Source organism: Astyanax mexicanus, chromosome 13 (genome assembly GCF_023375975.1).
Source record: "Astyanax mexicanus isolate ESR-SI-001 chromosome 13, AstMex3_surface, whole genome shotgun sequence".
Taxonomy (NCBI): Eukaryota; Metazoa; Chordata; class Actinopteri; order Characiformes; family Acestrorhamphidae; genus Astyanax; species Astyanax mexicanus.
The window spans coordinates 7,618,637-7,643,812 of record NC_064420.1 but is presented as its reverse complement, the minus strand read 5'-3'; the positions used below and the strand labels follow the sequence as shown (position 1 = coordinate 7,643,812).

At 40.3% G+C, this 25,176-nt stretch overlaps 1 protein-coding gene across 19 annotated transcripts; it reads left to right on the top strand.

Annotated features, from left to right (window-relative positions):
• On the top strand, window positions 1-23,169 carry slc10a7 (solute carrier family 10 member 7). 19 transcript variants are annotated; one of them, XM_049462839.1, is made up of 21 exons: window positions 1-385; window positions 3,945-4,027; window positions 5,400-5,536; window positions 7,214-7,289; window positions 7,604-7,642; window positions 9,484-9,519; window positions 11,338-11,421; window positions 12,740-12,905; window positions 15,208-15,259; window positions 15,341-15,414; window positions 15,645-16,101; window positions 16,233-16,276; window positions 16,325-16,418; window positions 16,463-16,630; window positions 16,673-16,720; window positions 16,887-17,052; window positions 17,141-17,184; window positions 17,228-17,445; window positions 17,488-17,531; window positions 18,063-18,473; window positions 22,403-23,169. In XM_049462839.1, exons 1-11 carry the CDS (start codon window positions 286-288, stop codon window positions 15,839-15,841), a joined length of 1,044 nt encoding a protein of 347 aa, XP_049318796.1. In that variant the 5' UTR covers window positions 1-285; the 3' UTR covers window positions 15,842-16,101; window positions 16,233-16,276; window positions 16,325-16,418; window positions 16,463-16,630; window positions 16,673-16,720; window positions 16,887-17,052; window positions 17,141-17,184; window positions 17,228-17,445; window positions 17,488-17,531; window positions 18,063-18,473; window positions 22,403-23,169. The 19 variants fall into 19 exon arrangements, with proteins under 19 accessions (XP_049318796.1, XP_049318801.1, XP_049318794.1 ...); XM_049462844.1 differs by lacking the exons at window positions 16,673-16,720; window positions 17,141-17,184 and having other exon boundaries at window positions 16,463-16,544; window positions 17,009-17,052; window positions 17,272-17,445; XM_049462837.1 differs by lacking the exon at window positions 16,673-16,720 and having other exon boundaries at window positions 16,463-16,550; window positions 16,887-16,924; window positions 17,097-17,445.
• Window positions 23,170-25,176: the final 2,007 nt, after the last annotated feature.

The following is a 25,176-nucleotide window of genomic DNA, read 5'->3' as shown; positions in this document are numbered from 1 at the left end:
TCCACCTTCTTCAGGTGTAGGAGAGGAGGAGTAGGAAAGGAGGAGTAGGAGAGGAGGAGTAACAAAAGTTTCTGGTCGCAGTCTGAGTGTGATGTAGGTGCAGCGTGGTGGTGAGTGCGCGGTATTGTGGGGTATTACGGTACTCATGGCGCTACGCTTATGTGTCCGGAAATGCGCGGGGTAGCCGCGGTGTGTGACAGCGTGCTGTAGCCGGACTGGCAGGCTGATGCTCGGCAGTGAGTCCGGGGCTGACGGCGGTCCGGCGGGGATCGAGAGCGCGGCGGTATGGGTCTGTTAGCCCGGGTCCGAAAGGAGTGGTTCATCATCGGAATCGTGTTGGTGATCAGCGCCGCCAAGCTCGCTCCTTCTGTCGGAGTGAAGGGAGGTGAGCGGAGCGGGGTTTCTTCTCCACTTTAGTACTACTTTACCCGGTTTATCTCTGTTTTACTCCTGTTTATATATTTTTTCACCTATTTTTCTGTATTTTACCACTGTTTTTCTGTATTTTACCCCTGTTTTTACTATATTTTACCCCTGTTTTTACTTCCTTTTCCCCAAGGTATCAGCCCTGTCCTTCACTGACTGCTTATGATTCTTTCGTTTCAGCTTCAGTAGGGTCTGTCTGTGTGGAAGGGGAAGTGTGTGGTTGGGGATATGTGTGTTTGTGGAGGGGTGCAGTGTGTGTGGGGGGGGGGGCAGTGTGTGTGGAGGAGAGGTCAGTGTGTGGTTATGTGTGTGGGGGTCAGTGTGTGTATGGGGGTGCAGTAAGTGTGTGTGGATGGGTCAGTTTGTGTGTGTGGAGTGTTCAATGTGTAGTTTTGTTTGTGGGTCAGTGTGTGGTTAGGATATCACTGTGTGGGGTGGTCAGTGTGTGTTGAGGGGGGTCAGTTTGTGTGGAGTGGAGGTCAGTGTGTGGTTTTGTTTGTGGATCAGTGTGTGGTTAGGGGATCAGTGTGTAGGTCAGTGTGTGGTTGTGTGTGTGGGGATCAGTGTGTGTGGAGGGGAGGTCAGTGTGTGGTTATGTGTGAGGATCAGTGTGTGGGGGGCAGTGTGTGTGCAGGGGAGGTCAGTGTGTGGTTATGTGTGGGGGGGCAGTAAGTGTGTGTGGAGGGGTCAGTTTGTGTGGAGTGGAGGTCAGTGTGTGGTTAGGGGATCAGTGTGTGGTTTAGTTTGTGGGTCAGTGTGTGGTTAGGGCATCAGTGTGTAGGTCAGTGTATGGTTGTGTGTGTGAGTCAGTGTAAGGGGAGGTCAGTTTGTGGTTGTGTGTGTGGGGCGGTCAGTGTAAGGTTGAGGGATCAGTGTGTAAGGGCAGTGTGTGTGTGTGTGTGTGAATGAATGAATCCACTTCAGATCTGCAGGATCAGTTCAGCTGCATGTTTGAGCAGTGTGAACAGCAACAGAGGGTGCCAGCACTTCACTTTACTCACTGCTTACTTAGTGACACGTAGCACTGTGCCAGACCTGGATCTGTGTGTCTGTGTGTCTGTCTGTGTGTCTGTCTTTGACAGTTACTGTGTGATTCTTTAGTTAGTAGGTAAACTCTGATTCCTGGTTGTAAATTCATGTTATAAGTACTACTACTAATTACACACATATAGCTGAAAACTACGTGAAGACCTACTAATTTATAATTAAATGTAATTTTAATTAAATTCATCTTAAACTAGAGACTATCTGTAAACTATCCTGCTTAAAAATCCAGCTGAAGACCAGCTTCTACTGATAGCTAGTTTTAGGAGGTTTGAATAAACAAGGGCAAAAATATCCAGTAATATGGATTTATTGGTGTCCTTTCACAAAATTTAACAACCAGTTTTCTTCACAGCAGGTTTACCCTTTTTGTTTTTATTAAATTAGCATCACCAGGTGCAGTAATCAAGCAGTAACTTTACTAAGTCAGATTGTGGAGTCTTGGGGAAGTGCCCACCACTGTCAAGTTTTTCTAGAACAGAGCGTTTCACACTAAACCCACTGTGAATGACTCTGTTTGCCATAGTGTGTGTATGTATGTGTGTGTGTATGTGTGTGTGTGTGTGTGTGTTGGGAGGGGTGGTTATTGTTAGAGTTGGATTAGGTGTAGAACAAAAGTCTACACACACAGAGGCTTCTTACACAGAAGGACATAGAAACCCATAGACCAATAGACCAGAGTGAAAGATCAGTCACTGCACTTGGGGCTAATATCCATATAACATTAGGAGTGGGACAAAATATCTATATTGAGATATATGGTACATTTGATATGATATTTTGGCTATGTTCACATTACAAGCCACATTGCTCAAATCTGATTTTTTGCTTGGATCGGATTTGGCTTTTACAGTTCACATTTACAAATGTAAGTGAGCTGTATCTGTGTGTAATGTAAAAACAACTGTTCCTAAAATGCCTCACATGCACACATTAATACATATATATTAATATATTTTTTTCAAAAATGTCATATTTGAGAGACGACTCATAGCTTTATAAAGGGAAATGGAGGAGTTAGCAGCTCATGTGTGGAGAGTAAACAGCTGGTCTGAAAAACATGCTCAGGTCGAGGAGGTGAAAAAAGGCCAGGCGGTTTGCTTTTGCTGTTTTTGCAGCTATAGCTGCACCAAAAGATGTGTGGGTATGAGAGAGGAACACGTTGCACTAATGCTAATGCGTGAAAGCAAAAAAGACGCATGAATTCCGATTTATTTGTTCACATTCATGTTGGATGTCCATGGATCGGATACGTATCCGATTTAGGACCACATATGAATTCATATGAAGTCATTATGAGCCCGAGCCCGACCCGCCCCATAAACTGGCTGTTTTCGGGCTGTTTGAATAGGTAAACTGGACAGAATTGGCACAACACCCTCCGCTGTACAACTACGGGAGTGAAAACAGCGCTTATAAATAAATTATTTTTTTCACTTTCAGTTTTCCTTATTTTCGTTATTTTATTTAAAAATAAAAATATAATTAAAAAACAGATGCCTACATCTCAGACTATTTTCTGGAGCCCGACCCGGCCCGAGGAATGTGGTGGGAAATCTCGAAATCGGGTCGGTTCGGGCCCCGGGTCAGGTCGGGTTCGGGCAGAGAATCTAAGCTGTACTTCAGCCTGGTAATGTGAACAGAGCCTTTAAAAAAAAAAAAAAAACAGTGGTTCATTACTCCACGTGTTGGCACTAATCTAATGAATAGGGTAAACCTGTGGTGAAGAATATTGGTGGTATTGCTTATTTAGGAAAATTTTGGCATGGACATTTCTAGCCAGATGCTGCCGTTCACCATCATTACCACTCACTACGCTGTCCACCGGGGGTGATAATGCCTTTTACAACATATTCCTGTAACACACAAATACACACAAAACACTGTTTAAATACCCAACCAACCCATCCCATCCATCTGCACCCACTATCAGACCTTACTTCAACTTTAAAATAAAAAAAATGTTTTCTTTTCTAAACAAAAAACAGAGGGATCTAGGAACAGAGTACAATACTGCTGTGACTAAATGAAGCACTAAATAAAGCACTGTCTGACACCATTTTATGCATAAAAAATATTATATTTGTGTATGTATTAGAATTTTCTTACTTACAGGTGCTGGAAACCCAGAGCCTAAAATGTATGTACTCTGCTCTATCTGGGATTGAGTGTGTTGGAATGCACCTTCAGAGAACCTGAAGAACTGGGTATGCGAAGCAGTAGCCTGCAGCATGTCCATGTCTTGGCTTCTGGTTGGTTATGTGTTTAAATGCTGGGTGTGTCAGAGGTGTAGACGTTACAGCAGCATGTCTGCTTTATGTGGTTTTGATTCTTCTTTCTGAAAAAAAAAAAAAAAAAGCATTTGCGCTTCATCATCATACTTTTCTCTTCAACATATCAGCAGCTAATAGGACTGGCTGACGTTTCCCCAATACTACTGCTGCTTCATTTCTGTTTTAACTGCTCTCCCTCAGGTCCTCTTCGTCCAGAGATTACCATCACCTATGTTGCTGTGTCGACCATCTTCTTTAACAGCGGCCTGTCGCTGAGAACTGAGGTAGTGTTTTCTGCTGTGCTTGAAAAATCTGTGGATTATTTTTATGACTTGAAATCAAATAAATAAAAAAAAGGCTTAAAGGGTCCAATAAAAGAATCCAGCCTGTCCAGAACTTAAAATCATTAGAAAAGCTTTATTAAATGAGGGCACACAGTGTCAATAATGCAATGCACTAAAAACTGCTTGAGTACTAACAGTACTCCTTTGTGAAGAGTCTTCAGCCTTTCAAACATGAGCGAGCGACCGATTGTTCCCCCCAATCTCAAACACCTGATGAAGTTAATTAAGGCCTTAATTCTAGATTCAGGTGTGTTGAATCTGTAATTTACAAAGTGGTGTAGTTCTAAGGGTGATTTCACACCTGCTTCATTGGTCCGGACTTTCTGACTTTTCAGTTTGATCCGAATCAAAGTAGCAGGTGTGAAAGGAGCCGTGAACCACGGTCCGGACCAAAGGACCAGATTTTGGTTCGACCAAGAGAGGTGGTCTCGGTCCGGATCTTCTGAACCATGGTCCGGTTCTCCTGCAGTGTGAAAGCACTTTTCTGGATGATTGGAACTTTCGGACCAATTACAGGAAGCTGAGCAGACGTTCCTCAACAACGGCAGCAGATAAAGAAAAATAACCATTTTTTCCTCCTTTTCTGTTGGCGAATTTGAACTAACCTAGAGTACTGTGCCTGAAGTTGCTGATGCTTGTATTAAAGCCACAATAGCAGCAGCATTACTATGGAGATGAAATGAATCTGTTCATTTATTTTATCCTGATCCTGGAAAGGCTTCCCGCCGAATGAACCACCCGCTGAATTATCAACACGCCAACGTCAGACGCATGTCCTTCTAAAACCAATCAGCGTCAAGTCAAGGAAAACGCATCGATACGTAAGTGATGATGAAAGGATGTAGGAGTATCACACAAAGGTCTTTGGTGCGCTCCCTAAAGTGCAGTGTGAAAAATAAAATAAAAAATAAGCGGACCAAATATATACAATGTAGCAAAAACACATGAACCTTGGTTCGGACCACGGTCCAGACTTTCAGGTGTGAAAGCACCCTAAGGCTAGGAATGAGCATCCCGGAACTAGACTTTGCATTATCTTTAGGGATGCTGCAGATATCAATACATACATAATGAATATGAAGAGACTATATTCAATGTTGCATAAAAATAATACAAAAGTATTATTTATGGTATGATTTCAATGCAACTTTCATTATAAACTACTTCTAAAGTACACTACTCATTAGTGTATTTTAATTAGCTAAGTCCACAGTGAGATGTATTTCAAGGTACTTATCCACTAATCATTCTCTCTCTCTCTCTCTCTCTCTCTCTCTCTCTCTCTCTCTCTTTCTTTCTCTCTCTCTCTCAGGAGTTGGCGAGTGCATTGATGCACGTGAAGTTACATCTGTTTGTTCAGACGTTTACTCTGGTGTTCTTCCCTGTGGCCATCTGGCTGCTTCTTAAAGTTCTAGCCCTCACTGCTATTAATGAATGGCTTTTGAAAGGGTAATTACATACACACACACACATACTGATACACACACACACACACACACACTCATACTGACACAGACACATACACAGGCTCTATTCATGTAATCCATATTTTTGGCTTCAAGTCTCTTCCTTACTACCATGTACCTCTCCCTTTCTCTACTTCTCTCTATCCCTCTCTATCTTTCTCTTTCTATCTCTATATCTTTATTTCTCTATGTCGCTCTTTCTCTTTCTTTCTCTATATCTTTATTTCTCTCTGTCCCTCTCTATCTTTCTTTCTCTATCGCTTTCTTTCTCTCTGTCGCTCTTTCTGAGTTTGGTGAGTAGTTTAGGCTGGATTGAGTTGTATTTAGTGTGGGGACACTCAACTTCCATTCTCCTGAGAATATGCTTGATATTTCATTCCAAGCGAAATGTGAAGGTCATGTGGTTTACATCAATACAGATAGCCTGTGGGGCTTTGACTGTGCAGACATTGGACATAAGTTTTTATGTGGAAGTTTTGAAAGTAGATTCCCTTTAATATTAAAAGTAAATGGAATAGGCATGAACAGGCTCTGGTTTTCGATAGTGCTTACATGTTATTTTTCTTAGTGATGAGGGAGAGGAAGCTGGCTGGGCAATGTGTTGGGAAGGGAGTTGTGCCCTTAGACTGGTAATTTTATTTTCTAAATTATTAGGAGTTCAGATTTTGCACACAGAGAAAGTCTCATGGTCATTAAAGCCAAAATTGAAGGTTACTTTATTTTACTTAATTAATGTTTATGCACACAATGTGGGGCATGAGCGTGCTGTTTGCTTGTCCACACTCCTGAAATCTGAATCTAATTTGTTGGATATGTGTAGCATGAAAAACACTTCAGTAAGACAGTATTTTTGTTTTAAATGTTTTAAAGGGTTTTGGGCACAGTGGAGAACAAAGTGGAAAAAATGCTGTTTCGACTGCTTACTACCATGGTGGAAGGTCGGGAACGCGCAAATTCAGTTATTTTTAGAAAAATACTGTCAACCCAAGCGCTAAAGTAGGGCAAATAATTTACTAATGAGAAAATTAATTGGAAATAACCTTAACTATTAACTTCACGTCACATTAAATAAGTCTTAATTAATTAATCTTTTCCAGTGAGAGGGTAAAGGCCTTGATTTTATTTTTCATGTTTAACTGTTAAAGTAGGATAGAGGTGTGTTTTTTTTTTTTTTTTTTTTTTTTCGTAAAATCAAATCTCTTGCACTCTCTCTCACGCTTGCTCTCTCTCTCTCATCCTCTCTCTCTGTCTTTTACATGTTTAGCGTTATGCTGAATAGCCCCTCTGTCTGCTAGTAGTTGCTATGGATTGCATGCGTTTCCTGCAGTGGGGCTGAATTAGCCTGCTGTATGCGCTCATTCATGTATTTGCACACGGAATCCAATCCCTCTCTTAGACGCTCTCTGTTCACACTTATCCTGAAGGCAGCCTGCTGGAACCACGCTTACTGAAGCTGCAGACCACATTTTTGACAAGTTTTCACATTTGGTTGAAGTGCATGCTGTGAATAAAACAGTATAACAGTAGACACAGTATAATACGTAACTTTTGATTTTACTGTACAGTTCACCTTTCACATGAGAGAAGAGCATATTTTCGTGTTAAACGTAGAATTTACTTTGTTAAAGTGTGTGTGTGTGTGTGTGTGTGTGTTGAACAGGTTGCAGACAGTGGGCTGTATGCCTCCACCTGTTTCCTCTGCAGTCATCCTCACTAAAGCTGTTGGGGGAAATGAGGTGAGAGAAAGAAATCCTTATGTTTTGCACTTTCTGATGTGTTTAATCTGCCAGTTCATATTTAAGTTGTGTCAAAATTAAATGATGAATAGCCCAATGAAAATGCTCTAAAATGACCTGCGATGAAATCTTCTTATACTGACTTCCATTGAACATTAAAGAAGCATCATTATACCAGAATCTATGTTTTTAACCTCCTGAAAAACCCTTCAGTTTGTGGACTGGTACAGAAGCAGCACCTGAAGTGAAATGATGTAAACTGTTTTTTTTTTTGTTTTTGTTTTTTTATTTTGTGGGATTTTGTTGTTTTACAGGCTGCTGCTATTTTCAACTCTGCGTTCGGGAGCTTTCTGGTGAGTGTTACAACAAAAACTCACTTTTCAGTTTGATTTGACTCATTTGCAAAAAGAAAGTAAGCTAATGTTTAACTACTTTACTGCATCAAGCTGATCACAGAGTATCTGGAATACTTCACAATAAACACCATCTGTGCATAAGCATATACAGTCATTTGAAAAGGTTTGGGCACCCCTATTAATCTTAATCATTTTTAGTTCTAAATATTTGGGTGTTTGTAACAGCCATTTCAGTTTGATATATCTAATAACTGATGGACACAGTAATATTTCAGGATTGAAATGAGGTTTATTTTACTAACAGAAAATGTGCAATATGCATTAAACCAAAATTTGACCAGTGCAAAAGTATGGGCACCCTTATCATTTTATTGATTTGAATACTCCTAACTACTTTTTACTGACTTACTGAAGCACAAAATTGGTTTGGTAACCTCATTTTTGAACTTCATTTTTGAGCTTTGAACTTCATAGCCAGGTTTATCCAATCATGAGAAAAGGTATTTAAGGTGGCCAGTTGCAAGTTGTTCTCCTATTTGAATATCCTCTGAAGAGTGGCATCATGGGCTCATCAAAACAACTCTCAAATGATCTAAAAACAAAGATTGTTCAACATAGTTGTTCAGGGGAAGGATACAAAAAGTCGTCTCAGAGATTTAACCTGTCAGTTTCCACTGTGAGGAACATAGTAAGGAAATGGAAGACCACAGGGACAGTTCTTGTTAAGCCCAGAGGTGGCAGGCCAAGAAAAATATCAGAAAGGCAGAGAAGAAGAATGGTGAGAACAGTCAAGAACAGACAATCCACAGACCACCTCCAAAGAGATGCAGCATCATCTTGCTGCAGATGGTGTCACTGTGCATCGGTCAACAATACAGCGCACTTTGCACAAGGAGAAGCTGTATGGGAGAGTGATGCGAAAGAAATAAGCCATTTCTGCAAGCACGCCACAAACAGAGTCGCCTGAGGTGTGCTTTTGCTTTTGCATACCTCAGGCGACTCTGTTTGTGGTGTGCTTGCAGAAATGGCTTCGCATTTCAATCCTGAAATATTACTGTGTCCATCAGTTATTTGATATATCAAACTGAAATGGCTGTATTATCAACCTGTAGCCTGCTGCTAACCGTGGCTAGTGTTGCATTAGCCGCTATCCGCAGCACTAGCTCTTTTGTTGTTTAGAGGCGAGAATATCGGACTGTAGTCTGCGTGTTTACTGTGTTAAAACAAGCTACGCGGGACGAACCGCTAGCTAATTCCGCCCTGGCTTACTGGAACATCCAGGGTTCTTCAAGGTAGCGATGTCAGGCAGCATTTACTAGCACTAACCACAGCTAGTGCTAGCGGTTAGCCACTAATGCTCATGCTAATGCTGCTGCACCCAGCCTAAGTAGAAATCTGGAAATCTAAGCTTACTGTAAATAAACTGAAGCGCTTTACTCAACCAAATAAACAGTTTTCAGGCCAGAAATCTGTGTAGTTTAAAATCCAGCGCTCATTTGACTTTTAAAAGGAAATGTTGTTGTTTTTTTGTTTTTTTTTTGTACTGACATCTGACTCCCCTTAGCATGCATGACAACAGATTATGCTGGTGATTCCTGTATCTACTGTAACTGTAGATTAAAGTAAAAAAGTTGTTTAGCGCACTCAGTCACTAAGCTGGAGTGTGAAATCAGAACTAAATAAATATAAAAAATACAATCTAACAAACACACATGAAGCTCAGTCCGGACTCTAAGGTGAAAAAAAACACTAGTGAAGAGTGAAAATATTAATATTGTTCTGTTTTGATATGTATTGTATAATATATAATATAATATGTTTTTTATATGTTTTTGCAGGGGATTGTTGTCACTCCTTTGCTGCTACTTGTGTTTGTGAGTAAATCTGTTTTTTTATAAGTTCATATTCAAGTTTATATACAGGTGCTGGTCATCGAATTAGAATAATTTGAAATAGTGCAATCATGAAATTCTTTGAATGCATTTTTTTTGCAGAAAGCAAATCAGGTGTTCACCGCACCTGTCCTACTCGTTAGATTAATCACAGAACTCGTTACCTGGAAAAAAATTTGCTCAGCTGAGCTTTCCAAAAGGCCCATTTAGGCCATTTAACTGTGACACTGTTGTTTTATTGAATTAGAATAATGGAGAAACCGTTTCATTGAATTAGAATAAATGCTCGAATTTTTGTTTTCTGTGAAGAGTGTTCACTGTGCAGTATAAAGTCAGGGTTGAGTAGAATTTCTAAGTTGTAAAATCAATCATGGGTAACCTCTCAACCGGAATAGTGGCTCAAATTTAAGCCCTTCGCCAACAAGGCTTGACCCAAACTAAAATTGCTGAGCAGCTCGGCATCAGCCAGTCTTCCGTCTGCAAAGCTCTCAAGAAAAACTGCAGCAAGCGCACCAACTGTTCCGGCGTCTGAAAAACTTCTGCTCGCGACAACAAGCAGCTGAGAAAGATCGCAGTCAGCAACCGGTTCAAGTCCACTTCCGAGCTCACCGACTTGTGGAACAAGCAGACCGGCGCTGACGTCTCCAGATCAACCACTTACCGTCGTCTGTGCGAACTCGGCTTCAAATCTCACGTTCCAGCAGTAAAACCGATGCTGAACAAGAAACAAATGGAGAAACGGCTGAAGTGGGCCAAAGAACACGGCGAGTGGACTGCTGAAGACTGGCAGAAAGTGGTCTTCAGTGACGAATCACGCTTCTGCATCTCCTTCGGTGACCAAGGTCCTCGTGTCTGGCGTCGTGGTGGCGAAACCTACAACCACGAGTGCGTGAAAAGATCCGTCAAGTTTCCCCAGAGCGTTATGGTCTGGGGATGCATGTCCGCTCAAGGTGTAGGGAAACTCTGCTTCCTCAAGAAGACTGTCAATGCTGCCGTATATCAAGATGTTCTGGAAACTTTCCTGATTCCGACTGTTGAGGAACAGTTCGGCGAAGAAGACTTCATATTTCAACAGGATCTTGCACCGGCTCATGCGGCAAAGTCAACCAAAGATTGGTTCACTAAAAAACAGCTTGAAGTTTTGGCATGGCCGGCCAACTTGCCTGACCTCAATGTCATTGAAAACCTTTGGGCCATCGTCAAGCGGAAAATTCGCGACAGAAAGCCTACTACGCTGGACCAACTGAAGCAGAACATCGCCACTGCCTGGGAAGCTGTGAGTGCGGAAACTTGCGACAAGCTGGTCAAATCGATGCCGCGGAGACTTCAGGCAGTCATACAAGCCAAGGGGGCAGCCACAAAATACTGAGGAAGTGATGATTGTAATTAAAATAAAAATTATTCTAATTCAATGAAACGCTTTCTCCATTATTCTAATTCAATAAAACAGCAGTGTCACAGTTAAATGGCCTAAATGGGCCTTTTGGAAAGCTCAGCTGAGCAAATTTTTTTCCAGGTAACGAGTTCTGTGATTAGTCTAACGAGTAGGACAGGTGCGGTGAACACCTGATTTGCTTTCTGCACAAAAACTGCATTCAAAGAATTTCATGATTGCACTATTTCAAATTATTCTAATTCGTTGACCAGCACCTGTATAGTTGCTGATGTTTTTTGAGTTGTAACTAACTTTTAAATTCTTTGTACTACGCATAATTGTCAATTTTATACGACTAATTCATGTTTACAACAAATAATAATTAAATGACTGTTTTTGCATTATTTTCTTTCTCTCTATTGCAGCTCGGCTCGTCCTCCTCTGTGCCGTTCTCTTCGATTTTCTCCCAGCTCTTCATGACCGTAGTCGTCCCACTCATAGTTGGGCAGGTAAGTGTGTCTGCTGCTCACCCCGATCTTCTTTCCTGAACTGTGGGGGCTTTAATGCTAGCAGTGATCATACAGGCACTTTGTAGTTCTATAATTACAGACTGTAGTCCTGTATCTGATTCTCTGCATACTTTATCATCTTCATTTCACCCTGTTCTTCAATGCAGTTTAGGTTCCCACAGGATAGAGCACCACAGAGCAGCTATTATTAATTGGGTGGTGGGTCATTTGCTCACTGTCCTCCACTCTATTACACACTCCTGCCTAGTTCTGGGCGGTATAACCAAAAAAGCATATCACGGTATTTTTCAAGATACTGACGGTTTCACGGTATATCACGGTATTTATTTATTATTATTTATTTATATATATTTTTTGCATCATTGGGCTTTTATATAGGTCTATGACTTACTGTACTGTTAGGAGTGAATATAATATCAAACACTAAGGCTTTAAATTAAGGCTTTGATTACTATTGGATTTACTTTGTCCCACAAAATTAAACAATACATGAGGTAATCAAACTTCATTAGCAGTAAAACAGCTAAAGAATGTAAACAATAGACCTTAAAAAGAGATACGCCAACAACTTTAACACGACTTCCTTCAGAAAACTAAATAGTTTAATAAATAGTTCAAGCCATTAGAGTCCTTAGAGTATTAGATTCAGCCACAATTCCCTTCTTTCTCCATTTAACAAATACATTCAGTTCAGTGTGCATTAAAATGATCCTTCATGCTGCCGTGTTTCTATATTTAAACAGCTAAAAGAGCTATAGTTACTGTTCACCTCGTATCATCGAGTTTTAGGGAGTTTTAGTCACTTGCTGAATAAATGATTCTGCACTCAGGACCGTTTCTGGGCTTGTCTGGGGGCTAAAGTGATGTTCTTAGGTGGGGTGGAGCGAGGGATGAGCGTGATTTAGCTGCTAATGCTAACCTACCCCGTAGCCTATGCATATCCAGAACAGAGCGCGTTTATACTTCTCCGCTCTGCAGTTTTAAACCACGAAGGTGGGGGGGGGGGGTCACCCTTTAGTCCTTCATCAGTGCTCACAGTACGCATCCCACAGGACATCTCCCACACCACCACCATGCTAATCAGTGTCACTGCAGAGCATCAAGTGTCCTCTGCTGCGTTTTTGTGATCACAATTTCATGATGTTTTATAAAATCTGACATCCCTGCAAAATACACTATATTGCCAAAAGAATCCACTTGCCTGCATTGTGTTGGGTGATGTGAGGCTTGGATGGAGCTTTGCACTCTACAGTTCTAAAGTGTGTATGTGTGTGTGTGTGTGTGTGTGTGTTTTAAGGTGTGCAGGAGGTTCCTGAGGGACTGGCTAGAGAGGAGGAAACCTCCATTCGGGGCCATAAGCAGTTTGGTTCTGCTCATGATCATCTACACCACCTTCTGTGACACCTTCTCCAACCCAGACATTGAGCTGGACCACCTCAGCCTCCTCCTTATCGTCTTTATCAGTGAGTGAACGAGCTGTGGGGGTCAGACTGGATTGTGTAATCCCTTTCTTTATGTTCATTTACACTATATGTTTAAATATTTGAGGACAAGCATTAAGCTACTTTAAGTTCCACCCACTGCTTGCACAGATGTGAAAATACACACAGAAGTGGAGAAGAGCAGATAAAGACTGGACTGGAGCAGATAAAGCTAAACCTATTGGCACCATACCTAATAGCAGGTGTAAGCTAGAGTAGTATAATACCCCCAGCATTAAGCTGTGGAGCAGTGGAACTGTGTTCTGAGGAATGATGGAGCGTACCATCGAAAATCCTGACTTTACTAATGCTCTTATTGCTAAATGCAATGAAATCCGCACAGCAATGCTCCAAAATCTAGTCTTCTCTGAACATTAGACACAGATACAGTATCTACATATTTCCCATTTTTGTAGTATTTTATTATATATCTTTTTATAGGACAACACTAAAGATATGACACTTTGATACAATGTAAAGTAGTCAGTATTCAGCTTGTATAACAGTGTAAATTTGCTGTGCCCTGAAAATAACTCAACAAACAGCGACTAATGTCTAAAGCACTGGCTACAAAAGTGAGAACACCCCCAGGTAAAAGTGAACATATTGTGCCCAAAGTTTTATGTGGCCACCATTATGTTCCAGCACTGTGTTAACCTTCTGCTTTCTATCATGAACAATGATAGTCACCCACTTCACATCACCATCATGAAGCAGAGGAGTGTGTTCAGTGGCAGACTGCTGTCAGAGAGCTGCTCAACAGACAGACTCAGAAGATCCTTTATTCCAAGAGCCATCAGACCCTTTAACTCCTCCTATCGGGGACGGGATGCTGCTACCTACCTACCTACCTACCTACCTACCTACCTACCTACCTACCTACCTACCTACCTACCTACCTACCTACCTACCTACCTTTCTTTCTTTCTTTCTTTCTTTCTTTCTTTCTTTCTTTCTTTCTTTCTTTCTTTCTTTCTTTCTTTCTTTCTTTCTTTCTTTCTTTCTTTCTTTCTTTCTTTCTTTCTTTCTTTCTTTCTTTCTTTCTTTCTTTCTTTCTTTCTTTCTTTCTTTCTTTCTTTCTTTCTTTCTTTCTTTCTTTCTTTCTTTCTTTCTTTCTTTCTTTCTTTCTTTCTTTCTTTCTTTCTTTCTTTCTTTCTTTCTTTCTTTCTTTCTTTCTTTCTTTCTTTCTTTCTTTCTTTCTTTCTTTCTTTCTTTCTTTCTTTCTTTCTTTCTTTCTTTCTTTCTTTCTTTCTTTCTTTCTTTCTTTCTTTCTTTCTTTCTTTCTTTCTTTCTTTCTTGGCATGGAGTTCATTATAACGTAACAGGTTGACACTAGGATCTTCTTCTACACCTCCTCTTTACATTACATTACATTACATTTGCAGAATTATCCCCACCCCCTTAACGTCTGCAGCTTTTTTTAAAAGTGCCAACGCAAATTATTTGAGTAGAATCTGTGTGAAAATCTGCTGCATGACCTTGGTAATCATGCTGCAGCTCAGTGTGCAGTTCAGGGTGTTGGCAATTTACTTATAGCCTTCTTCATCTTTATATAAAGCAAAAATGGAAATAAAGGAAAATGGCAATAAAGGAAATAAAGGAAAATGGCTCATTTGGTGGCAGCGGTTCAGACATTAAAGGCACAGCTAATTTACATTGTTATACAAGCTAAAGTCAAGTCGTTTTATTGTCAATACTGCATATGTACAGGACATACAGAGAATTGAAATTACGTTACTCTCCTTCCCAATTTTACAGCAAGTACAGATAATAGATATAATAAAAGAGAATGGGAGACACTATGAGTACAATACACCAGGGACACAATAGACAATGAGACAAAAACAAGGTGCAGTAGTGTGGGGAGAAATAGATATATAAATATAAGTTTAAAAAATAGATATATATAGATATATAATATAAAAGAGTGGGAGACACTATATGTACAAAACAACAAGACACAATAAACATACGAAAGACAATAGTGCAATATTGATGGTGATTGAGATGGAATGACAGTATAAATAGCATATATCAGTAGTGCAAATAGGGTATATGGTATATAGCTTAAGGCTGGTAAAGTGAATGGGTGCATAAAGTTCTTAAAGACCGACTACATTGTACCAAAGTGTCATACTTTCAGTCCCGTAGATTGAAAAAGATAGAATAAAATAATTACAACTATTGGAGGGGATTACCCTTGGTATTTCAGAAGATACACGAACAGCAGTGTGTACATATGCTGAGCATCTCTCTCTCTCTCTCTCTCTTTCTCTTTCTCCAGTCTTCTCCATTCAGATAACTTTCATGTTACTGACGTTTCTCTTGTCTACCAGGTAAGACTCACACATAAATATGTTATCACACATACAGATTCTTTTAGAAAGCTTATGGCAACTTTGTCTTTTTCTGTTTAGAGCATCTTCTGGCTTTTCTGCAGCAGATTCTGTTGCAATTATATTTTGTGCTACGCACAAATCACTTACGCTGGGTAAGTTCCAGACTAAAATGCTTTAGAATCTCTTTAGCTAGTCAGACTAGAATTGTTTGGTGTCTGAGGTTTGAACAGTTGAACAGCCAGCCATATAACAGCTACTTATTACCTAAATAATCGCATATAATCCCTCAAAATTATTTTTGGCAAATTTGTTTTGTTTTTGCTGTGACTCTGTAGCTAAGCTCTGTCTCTGTTGGTCTCTGTGGTGATGACTGTGTGTGCAGGTATTCCCATGTTGAAGATTGTATTTGAGGGTTATGAGCATCTCTCTCTGATCTCAGTGCCTCTGCTCATATACCACCCAGCCCAGATCCTGCTGGGCAGCATCCTGGTGCCCACCATCAAAACATGGATGAACACAGCTCAGAAGGTACCAAACATTCAACCAAACACAAGACAACACGCCATCAGCACATACTGAGTCTAGACCACTGAAACACACACAGCAGTGATGCCCACTGGCCTCCTTTCTACCGTGAAGCTCCACCTGGTTGATGAGCAGCTGAAGATCTCAGCTCATCTGCTGATGTACAGTTTGTGTTATACTTTTAGTTGGGGGTTGTTTCTAATAAAGTGGCCACTGAGTGACAGAGCGGAGTCAGTGTTTCTAATAAAGTGGCCAGTGAGAGAAAGGACAAGGTGGGTGTTTCTAATTAAGTGGCCAGTGAGAGGAAGGACAAGGTTGGGTGTTTCTAATAAAGTGGCCACAGTGAGAGGAAGGACAAGGTGGGTGTTTCTAATAAAGTGGCCAGTGAAAGGAAGGACAAGGTTGAGGTTTCTAATAAAGTGGCCACAGTGAGAGGAAGGACAAGGTGGGTGTTTCTAATAAAGTGGCCACAGTGAGAGGAAGGACAAGGTGGGTGTTTCTAATAAAGTGGCCACAGTCAGTGAGAGGAAGGACAAGGTGGGTGTTTCTAATAAAGTGGCCACAGTGAGAGGAAGGACAAGGTGGGTGTTTCTAATAAAGTGGCCACAGTGAGAGGAAGGACAAGGTGGGTGTTTCTAATAAAGTGGCCACAGTGAGAGGAAGAACAAGATTGAGGTTTCTAATAAAGTGACCACAGTGAGAGGAAGGACAAGGTGGGTGTTTCTAATAAAGTGGCCACAGTGAGAGGAAGGACAAGGTGGGTGTTTCTTATAAAGTGGCCAGTGAAAGGAAGGACAAGGTTGAGGTTTCTAATAAAGTGGCCACAGTGAGAGGAAGGACAAGGTGGGTGTTTCTAATAACGTGGCCGGTGAGAGAAAGGACAAGGTGGGTGTTTCTAATAAAGTGGCCACTGAGTGACAGAACTGAGTCAGTGTTTCTAATAAAGTGGCCAGGGAACAGATGGCAAAAACAGCTGTTTCTAAGTGGCCAGTGAGAGAACTGACAGGGTGGGTGTTTCTAATAAAGTGGCCAGTGAGAGAAAGGACAAGGTGGGTGTTTCTAATAAAGTGGTCATAGTGAGAGGAAGGACAAGGTTGAGGTTTCTAATAAAGTGGCCACAGTGAGAGGAAGGACAAGGTGAGTGTTTCTAATAAAGTGGCCAGTGAGAGAAAGGACAAGGTGGGTGTTTCTTATAAAGTGGCCAGTGAAAGGAAGGACAAGGTGGGTGTTTCTAATAAAGTGGCCACAGTGAGAGGAAGGACAAGGTGGTTGTTTCTAATAAAGTGGCCACAGTGAGAGAAAGGACAAGGTTGAGGTTTCTAATAAAGTGGCCACAGTGAGAGGAAGGACAAGGTGGGTGTTTCTAATAAAGTGGCCACAGTGAGAGGAAGGACAAGGTGGGTGTTTCTAATAAAGTGGCCAGTGAGAGAAAATGACAAGGTGGGTGTTTCTAATACAGTGGCCACAGTGAGAGGAAGGACAAGGTGGGTGTTTCTAATAAAGTGGCCACAGTGAGAGGAAGGACAAGGTGGGTGTTTCTAATAAAGTGGCCACAGTGAGAGGAAGGACAAGGTGGGTGTTTCTAATAAAGTGGCCAGTGAGAGGAAGGACAAGATTGGGGTTTCTAATTAAGTGGCCACAGTGAGAGGAAGGACAAGGTGGGTGTTTCTAATAAAGTGGCCAGTGAGGCGAAGGACAAGGTGGGTGTTTCTAATAAAGTGGCCACAGTGAGAGGAAGGACAAGGTTGGGGTTTCTATCAAAGTGGCCAGTGAGAGAAAGGACAAGGTGGGTGTATCTAATAAAGTGGCCAGTGAGAGGAAGGACAAGGTGGGTGTTTCTATTAAAGTGGCCAGTGAGAGAAAGGACAAGGTGGGTGTATCTAATAAAGTGGCCAGTGAGAGGATGGGCAAAGTGGGTGTTTCTAATAAAGGGGCCAGTGAGAGGAAGGACAAGGTGGGTGTTTCTAATAAAGTGGCCAGTGAACAAATGGCAAATACAGCTGTTTCTAATAAAGGACAAGGTGGGTGTTTCTAATTAAGTGGCCACAGTGAGGGGAAGGACAAGGTGGGTGTTTCTAATAAAGTGGCCAGTGAGAGAAAGGACAAGGTGGGTGTTTCTAATAAAGTGGCCAGTGAGAGAAAGGACAAGGTGGGTGTTTCTAATAAAGTGGCCAGTGAGAGAAAGGACAAGGTGGGTGTTTCTAATAAAGTGGCCAGTGAGAGAAAGGACAAGGTGGGTGTTTCTAATAAAATGGCTAGTGAGAGGAAGGACAAGGTGGGTGTTTCTAATAAAGTGGCCACAGTGAGAGGAAGGACAAGGTGGGTGTTTCTAATAAAGTGGCCAGTGAGAGGAAAGACAAGGTGTGTGTTTCTAGTAAAGTGGCCACAGTGAGAGGATGGGCAAAGTGGGTGTTTCTAATAAAGTGGCCAGCGAGAGGAAGGACAAGGTGGGTGTTTCTAATAAAGTGGCTAGTAAGAGGAAGGAAAAAGTGTGTGTTTCTAATAAAGTGGCCAATGAGGGGAAGGACAAGGTGGGTGTTTGCATGCAGGTGTAAATCATGCTTTTTGATCTTCCTCTCATTTAACCCTTCCTCCTCCTCCGTCTCTCTCTCTCTCCCTCTCAGTCTCGTATCTTGTTACGCTAAGCCTGCATGCCCCTCCCTCCTCTGCCTGCAAGTCCTTGTCAGTAAGTGCAAAGCATTCTGGACTTTCAAACAACTTTCCTGAATTCCAGTAATGCTCTCACATCACTCTCTTTATTACACCTTTCTGTCTGGAAGTGAGTACATTTCTACATCAGCTCATTTTAAACTCTTTCTATCAGTTCAAATCCAGAAGTGTTAAATTATTTACCAGTTGAAAATCGGTTTAATTATAATTAATACTATTTTAAACCTGAAACAATTTAATAATATTAAGAATGCAAGTGTGGAAGATGAGTAAATGTGATATGTTAGCCTTATTTTATAGAATTGATTTTAGTTTAATCAAATGACCTGGAGAAAAAAACAGTTGGTGGGTCAGGCTTGTCCAGAATTAGTTTAACTTTGTTAATATGGATAAAATATACTCTGAACATAAAATTCTAAAAAAAAAAAAAAAAAAAACGAAGATACAAAGGGTTCTTTGAGTGATGCCATTACACTCTTGTCTCTCAATATTGGCTTTATAGGCCTTTGACCAGATTGTGTTCACACTTGTCATTAAAATACACCCCCAGCATATCCAGATCTGATCAGATCCGATTTTACTTAAAAAAAAAAAAGCACACCAACATCTTCATCTTTTTAAAATTCCTGTAAAAAACAGTTTAAACTCATAAAAACTTAAAAAAAAAAAAAAACACAGTGCTATTTCAATCACAAGACATCCACACTCACCCATAGGACATTTTGTTTGCTCAAATGTTAATCTTTGATGTCTCAGGAGACAAATTTGGGATTCTCAATTAGGTTTCATTAAGATATTGACTTTGTCAGAAATATTTCTCTTAAAATTAGAAGAAAGAACTAGAAATGAGACCCAAGACACATCATACTTCTTCATATCGCCCTCTGCTGGCCACATTAGGGAGTGTACATGCCCCAGTCATGTGCTGTGGCTAGGCTCCACCCCTTACCTGAGGAACATCAATGAGACTCAGCTTGCAGCTCCTTCAGGAAATTTTTTCACATTTTACCTACGCTTTTTACCTGCCTGTTTTCTGACCTCTGCATGTCCTGAATGAGTTTGGTAAACCCTCACACATAAATTCTCTCTGCGCATGCAGCCTGCCTCATCCCCTTCATTACAGATTGAAAAGAAATTTAAGAACTAAAGCTTTTGATTCAATCAACAGTGTGTAATGATTCACAATACAGTTGCAAGTCACAAAAAGGAAAGAAGCAATGTCCAAGAATCACTCCAAGACCAGCACAGAATTAAAATGTTTAAAAATCAAAAACCACGCAAAAATCAAGAGACAAGCAAAAGTAAAAAAAAAAAACCAGATAATTCAAAACACAAGTGTAGCTCACAGTATAATTAGATATTAACAACAGACATTGCAGTGAAATATTGAGCTGATTGTCTCAAAGTGAGAACGGGTGAACCAGGTGGACGTGGCCAGTCCCAAGAACTCTGGAGAGTCTGTTTGGCCAGGCTGATAATGCCAGGTTCAAACCATACGATTCTGGGCCAGTTTTTTAGTGTCCGACAGTTTTTCGTTGATCGGCGTCAAAAACTCTGCTCGGAGGGAAATTGGGGATCACTCGGCACTAGGGGAGTGACGAGATCTTGCGAGATTTAAACGTGACAATATTTCTCGTCAAGCTTAAACCTGTCTCGCAGGGGGGGAAAAACAAACAAACAAACAATAGGTGAGCTCTGCGCGACAGTATGTGAGCTCCGCGGAACAGTTAAAAAGCTCCGCGCGACAGTATGCGAGCTCTGCGGAACAGTTAAAAAGCTCGGCGCGACAGTAGGTGAGCTCCGCAGTACAGTTAAAAAGCTCCGCGGAACAGTTAAAAAGCATGTTTCATATCTGACTCAGTTAACAGTTAAAAAGACAGTATGTGAGCTCCGCGGAACAGTTAAAAAGCTCGGCGCGACAGTAGGTGAGCTCTGCGGTACAGTTAAAAAAACTCCGTGCGACAGTGCTATTACTGTCCCAAAGATTCACAGCCCTAGTAAATACTGTAAGTAAATCCTACACGTGACTGTTTCATAGGCAGTTGTACTAATCCCTTAGCTCTGTACTGTATTAAAAAAACATGTTCTGTCTCTGTTTGCACTTCAAGCCTAGACTTAATATAATGGTTATGCATAGTTAAATTACAAGAGATTTAGGAGAAAAAAACACAAACCATAGCCTTAATATGACTGGTTGTGGTTTGCACTTATTGTTTGCGCTATATAAGACCTAGAAAAGTTTTATTTTTATTTTTTTTCTTATTCTTATTTCTATTTCTTATAGAATCAATGTGAGAGAGAAACCAGTCTGTTAAGTTTGCGTTATATGATTTTGTCAAATAAAACTAGTTTTCAAGCCATTTTTTTATTTTTGACGTTTTCTTTAAAATTTTATTTTTAAATCTCAATTTGTCTCGTTCTTGTGAACCCAGTATCGTGTCTCGTCTTGTGATATTAGTGTCTCGTCACAGCCCTACTCGGCACTCACGCTGACCGTCGCTGACTGATCGCTGACGAGTCGAAGACGTCTGGAAAATATTTAGCATGTTTAGTATCTGACTCAGTCGGTGACTAGAAGTCAGGAGCAGCTGCTGCATACAGCCAATGGGATCACAGAAAGAAAGTACCACGGGTCCAAAACTCATCAGAGCTGTTTATGGACAGTCTGACCACCCTACCATTCCCCCTGTTTTATCAGTAAATGACAATCTACTTTGGATTTTTTCTTTTCTATGGGCATACACCAAACAGCTCAAGCAAGAACAAGGGAGATCATAAAATAATATTAATATTTCCACATGTCTGCCAAAATTGGACCCCATAAATCCATTGCATATACACTTTTTTTTCCCAGATCCTTCTCTGACCAGTGTTGGGAGTAACCAGTGTTGGGCGTCAAAATAAATGACGTTACTAACACCGTTACTTTTTTCAGTAAGGAGTAATCTAACTAATTACTCTGACTGTAACTATAATGCCGTTACCATGCATGTTACTTTAGCAGCTGAATTATTATTTTTTTTTTACGTAATACACCCCGCGCAAGGCGTGTAGCGGGGCCATCGTACACCCCGTCAACAGTCTATTTCTACGCCTTGCACGCGTCCTTAAAATAGCGTTGGACTTTTGGAGTATATTAACGCTAATGGGCGTGGTGGTCTGGAAATCATGTGTGTTCAGGTAAATTTCTGGCGTGTTTTTATCTTGGCGGCGAAAAAAAGCTTTGCGCGATTGATCCCCCTGCGCTCCAAAATACCCAGAGGCTTCAGCAATCAACTATAAAAATAAAATATACTTAAAAATCTGCACAGTAACTATAAATAACCTCTGTCTTCTAAAAAAAAAAAAAAAAAAAAAAAAAAAAGTTTTAATAAATAAGGTCGGACAAGTGTAGTAAAATTCATGTTATTAAATTTACTAAAGCCAACAAATGTAATTGATAATTAATCAAGAGAAATCAGATAAAATGCGCTGCGCCTCTCTCTTTCTCTCTCTCTTTCTCTTTCGCAGCGCGGAGCTGAATTCAGTGCGAGGCTATAAATAATATAAAACTCAGGTCAGGTTAATTAAAAATAAGTAAGGACCTGTAAGTTAATCAAATATTGTCAAATATAAAGGATAGGTTGAGGTTTTGATGAGCTGTATTCATGATTTGAAACTGAAACTAACCGAAACTTTTATTATTTTTATTTCTGCGCAGAAAGCCTGTGATTGTTTTAAATGAGTTTTTTAAAAAAAACACATGTTAAAGTCTGGTAAACAGGCGCTGTTACTTGCATCTTCTCACAGCTTCTTTATAAAAAATGAAAAAAAGGCAATTTTGTGGCATCAATCAAAGAAACATTTGTAGTTGCTTTATTCTAAAAGATACCTGAATGTCTTGTGATTTGTTACTCCAGTATTAGAACCCATCATTCTGTAATCTGTCCTGTTGTTTCCCTGCAGGCACTGAAACTGACCAACCTGCAGCCCGTCTGAGATCTCTGCAGAACCGTGACCAAAGCCGGAATCAACAGGATCAACCAAACCTGACCTGACCCAAACCTGCTGGGTCCGGGTGCGGTTCTCTAGTTTACCATAAGGGATGAGGGACGCCCTCCTCCTGCTGAAGGAAGCGCTGGATGGATCAAAAGTGCCTTAATGCATCACAGTTTGAACTCTGGCAGCTGCTGCAGCTCGCCTATCTACAGGGAGAAACTCTAGAATTCCATTTTTAACAGAAATGTAAATGTATATCTTTATTTTTATATGAAGTGTTTACCATTTCCAGAGACTACGCCAGATTTCCTAAAGCAGTTTATTTTTCTTTGTGTAAAATGTTACTCTAACTTTTATTTTACCTGTTTTGTATTTTTTAACTACACTCTTGGCATCACCGAAAGCCTAGAAGCAATTGGTTAGTTTCTGTCTGAAGTATTTTTTACAACAAAAAAAAGGTTGAGGATTATTTTGGTATCAAATCATCATAAATATTAAAACGGTAAAAAGGTTTGATTTGTTAATATTATGTGATTTATGCAGCAATGTGATGTTTGGGGTCATGCAGTTGGCCAGGTCTGTAGGGTAAAGGTGGTGGTGGTGATGGTAATGGTGAGTTCATGCCCAGTTTTTGTGCCGAAAACATCAGATTTGGAAGACAGCCCTCTGTGCACTTGTCCACTGTACTGCCATGTTGCTTTCAAACAATAAAGCACCATTGAGACCAGTCTGGAGATCACTGTGTGATTATGTGATTATTGGTGTATGTTTACATTTAAGGCAGTGTTATGTGTTTTCTTTAGTTATGAATCCATTTTAATCCACAGGTTAGCATTACATAATGTCCTCCTAATACTCCTAACTACTTTTTACTGACTTACTGAAGCACAAAATTGGTGTGGTAACCTCATTGAGCTTTGAACTTCATAGTCGCCTGAGGTGTGCAAAAGCACACCTCAGGCGACTCTGTTTGTGGCGTGCTTGCAGGAATGGCTTCTTTCGCATCACTCTCCCATACAGCTTCTCCTTGTGTAAAGTGCGCTGTATTGTTGACCGATGCACAGTGACACCATCTGCAGCAAGATGATGCTGCAGCTCTTTGGAGGTGGTCTGTGGATTGTCTGTTCTTGACTGTTCTCACCATTCTTCTTCTCTGCCTTTCTGATATTTTTCTTGGCCTGCCACTTCTGGGCTTAACAAGAACTGTCCCTGTGGTCTTCCATTACCTTACTATGTTCCTCACAGTGGAAACTGACAGGTTAAATCTCTGAGACAACTTTTTGTATCCTTCCTCTGAACAACTATGTTGAACAATCTTTGTTTTTAGATCATTTGAGAGTTGTTTTGATGAGCCCATGAGGCCACTCTTCAGAGGAGATTCAAATAGGAGAACAACTTGCAATTGGCCACATTTTCTGTTAGTACAATAAACCTCATTTCAATCCTGAAATATTACTGTGTCCATCAGTTATTAGATATATCAAACTGAAATGGCTGTTGCAAACACCCAAATATTTAGAATTAAAAATGATTAGGATTAATAGGGGTGCCCAAACTTTTTCATATGACTGTAAAGATGTATTTTACACAGATTAATCTATTTTAAGCGTTTATTTATTTTATTTTTTATTTATATTTTATTTTATTTTATTTATTTATTGTTGATGATTATGGCTTACAGCAAATGCAAACGCAAAAGTAAGCATCTCAGAAAATTTGAATATTATATAAGGCCGCAGTGTGCCAAGTCCTGCTGGAAAATGAAATCCGCATCTCTTTAAAAGTTGTCAGCAGAGGGAAGCATGAAGTGCTGTAAGATTTTGTGGGAAAACAAAACTGCACTGACTATAGACTTGATAATAAAACACAGTGGATCAACACCAGCAGATGACATGTCTCTCCAAACCATCACTGATCATCAGTAAATTTTACATTTCATTTAAAGAAAATCAAGGGAGCAGAGTCTGGAGGAAGAGTGGAGAGACACACAGTCCAAACTGCTTGAGGTCTAGTGTGAAGTTTCCACCAATCAGTGATGGTTTGGAGAGACATGTCATCTGCTGGTGTTGGTCCACAGCTCCACTTTTATGGAGATGCAGATTTATTGACTTGAACTAGTAGTATTCTGTGATTAAACGTGATTAAAATTCTGATTAAAATGTTAATGTTGCTACATTCCTGTATTTTGGGAGTGAGACATTAATAATGGTATAACGGTTCTTAATATTTTCTTCATCATATGAATCAAAACCCCTCAGGCTCGACTGCTGCTCTAATAAAGCCCTGCAGAAACTCCAGCAGCTGTTACACACCTCTGTCTGATGATCACTGACGGGTTTCTAGCGGGATGTGCGTGTCCTTACCAGGTTTTCTGAGTGTTTATTGGTCAGTTTCACACTAAACACAGACAAAATCCTCAAATTAGAGGTGAAAGACAAATGATAGACATGCGGCACCACCAGTCAAGACACGGCAACAGGCGGAGCTAGTGTCGAAGACTACAGCCTTTTAGATTAAGTTCTATACAAAAAATACCTGTAGAGTAGTAATTAGAAACAGTGTTTCTCAGTGCTTCTTTGTAATTTATTAATGTGAATTTGGTCAATTTAGATATCAAATGAAAGGGGTATTGCATAAGTTATCTATGCATATTTATACTTTCTTTTTCATTGTTTAAAAAATATAAATATTATATATATATTTATATATATGACACAAATAAAAACAAAAAATCATTAGAA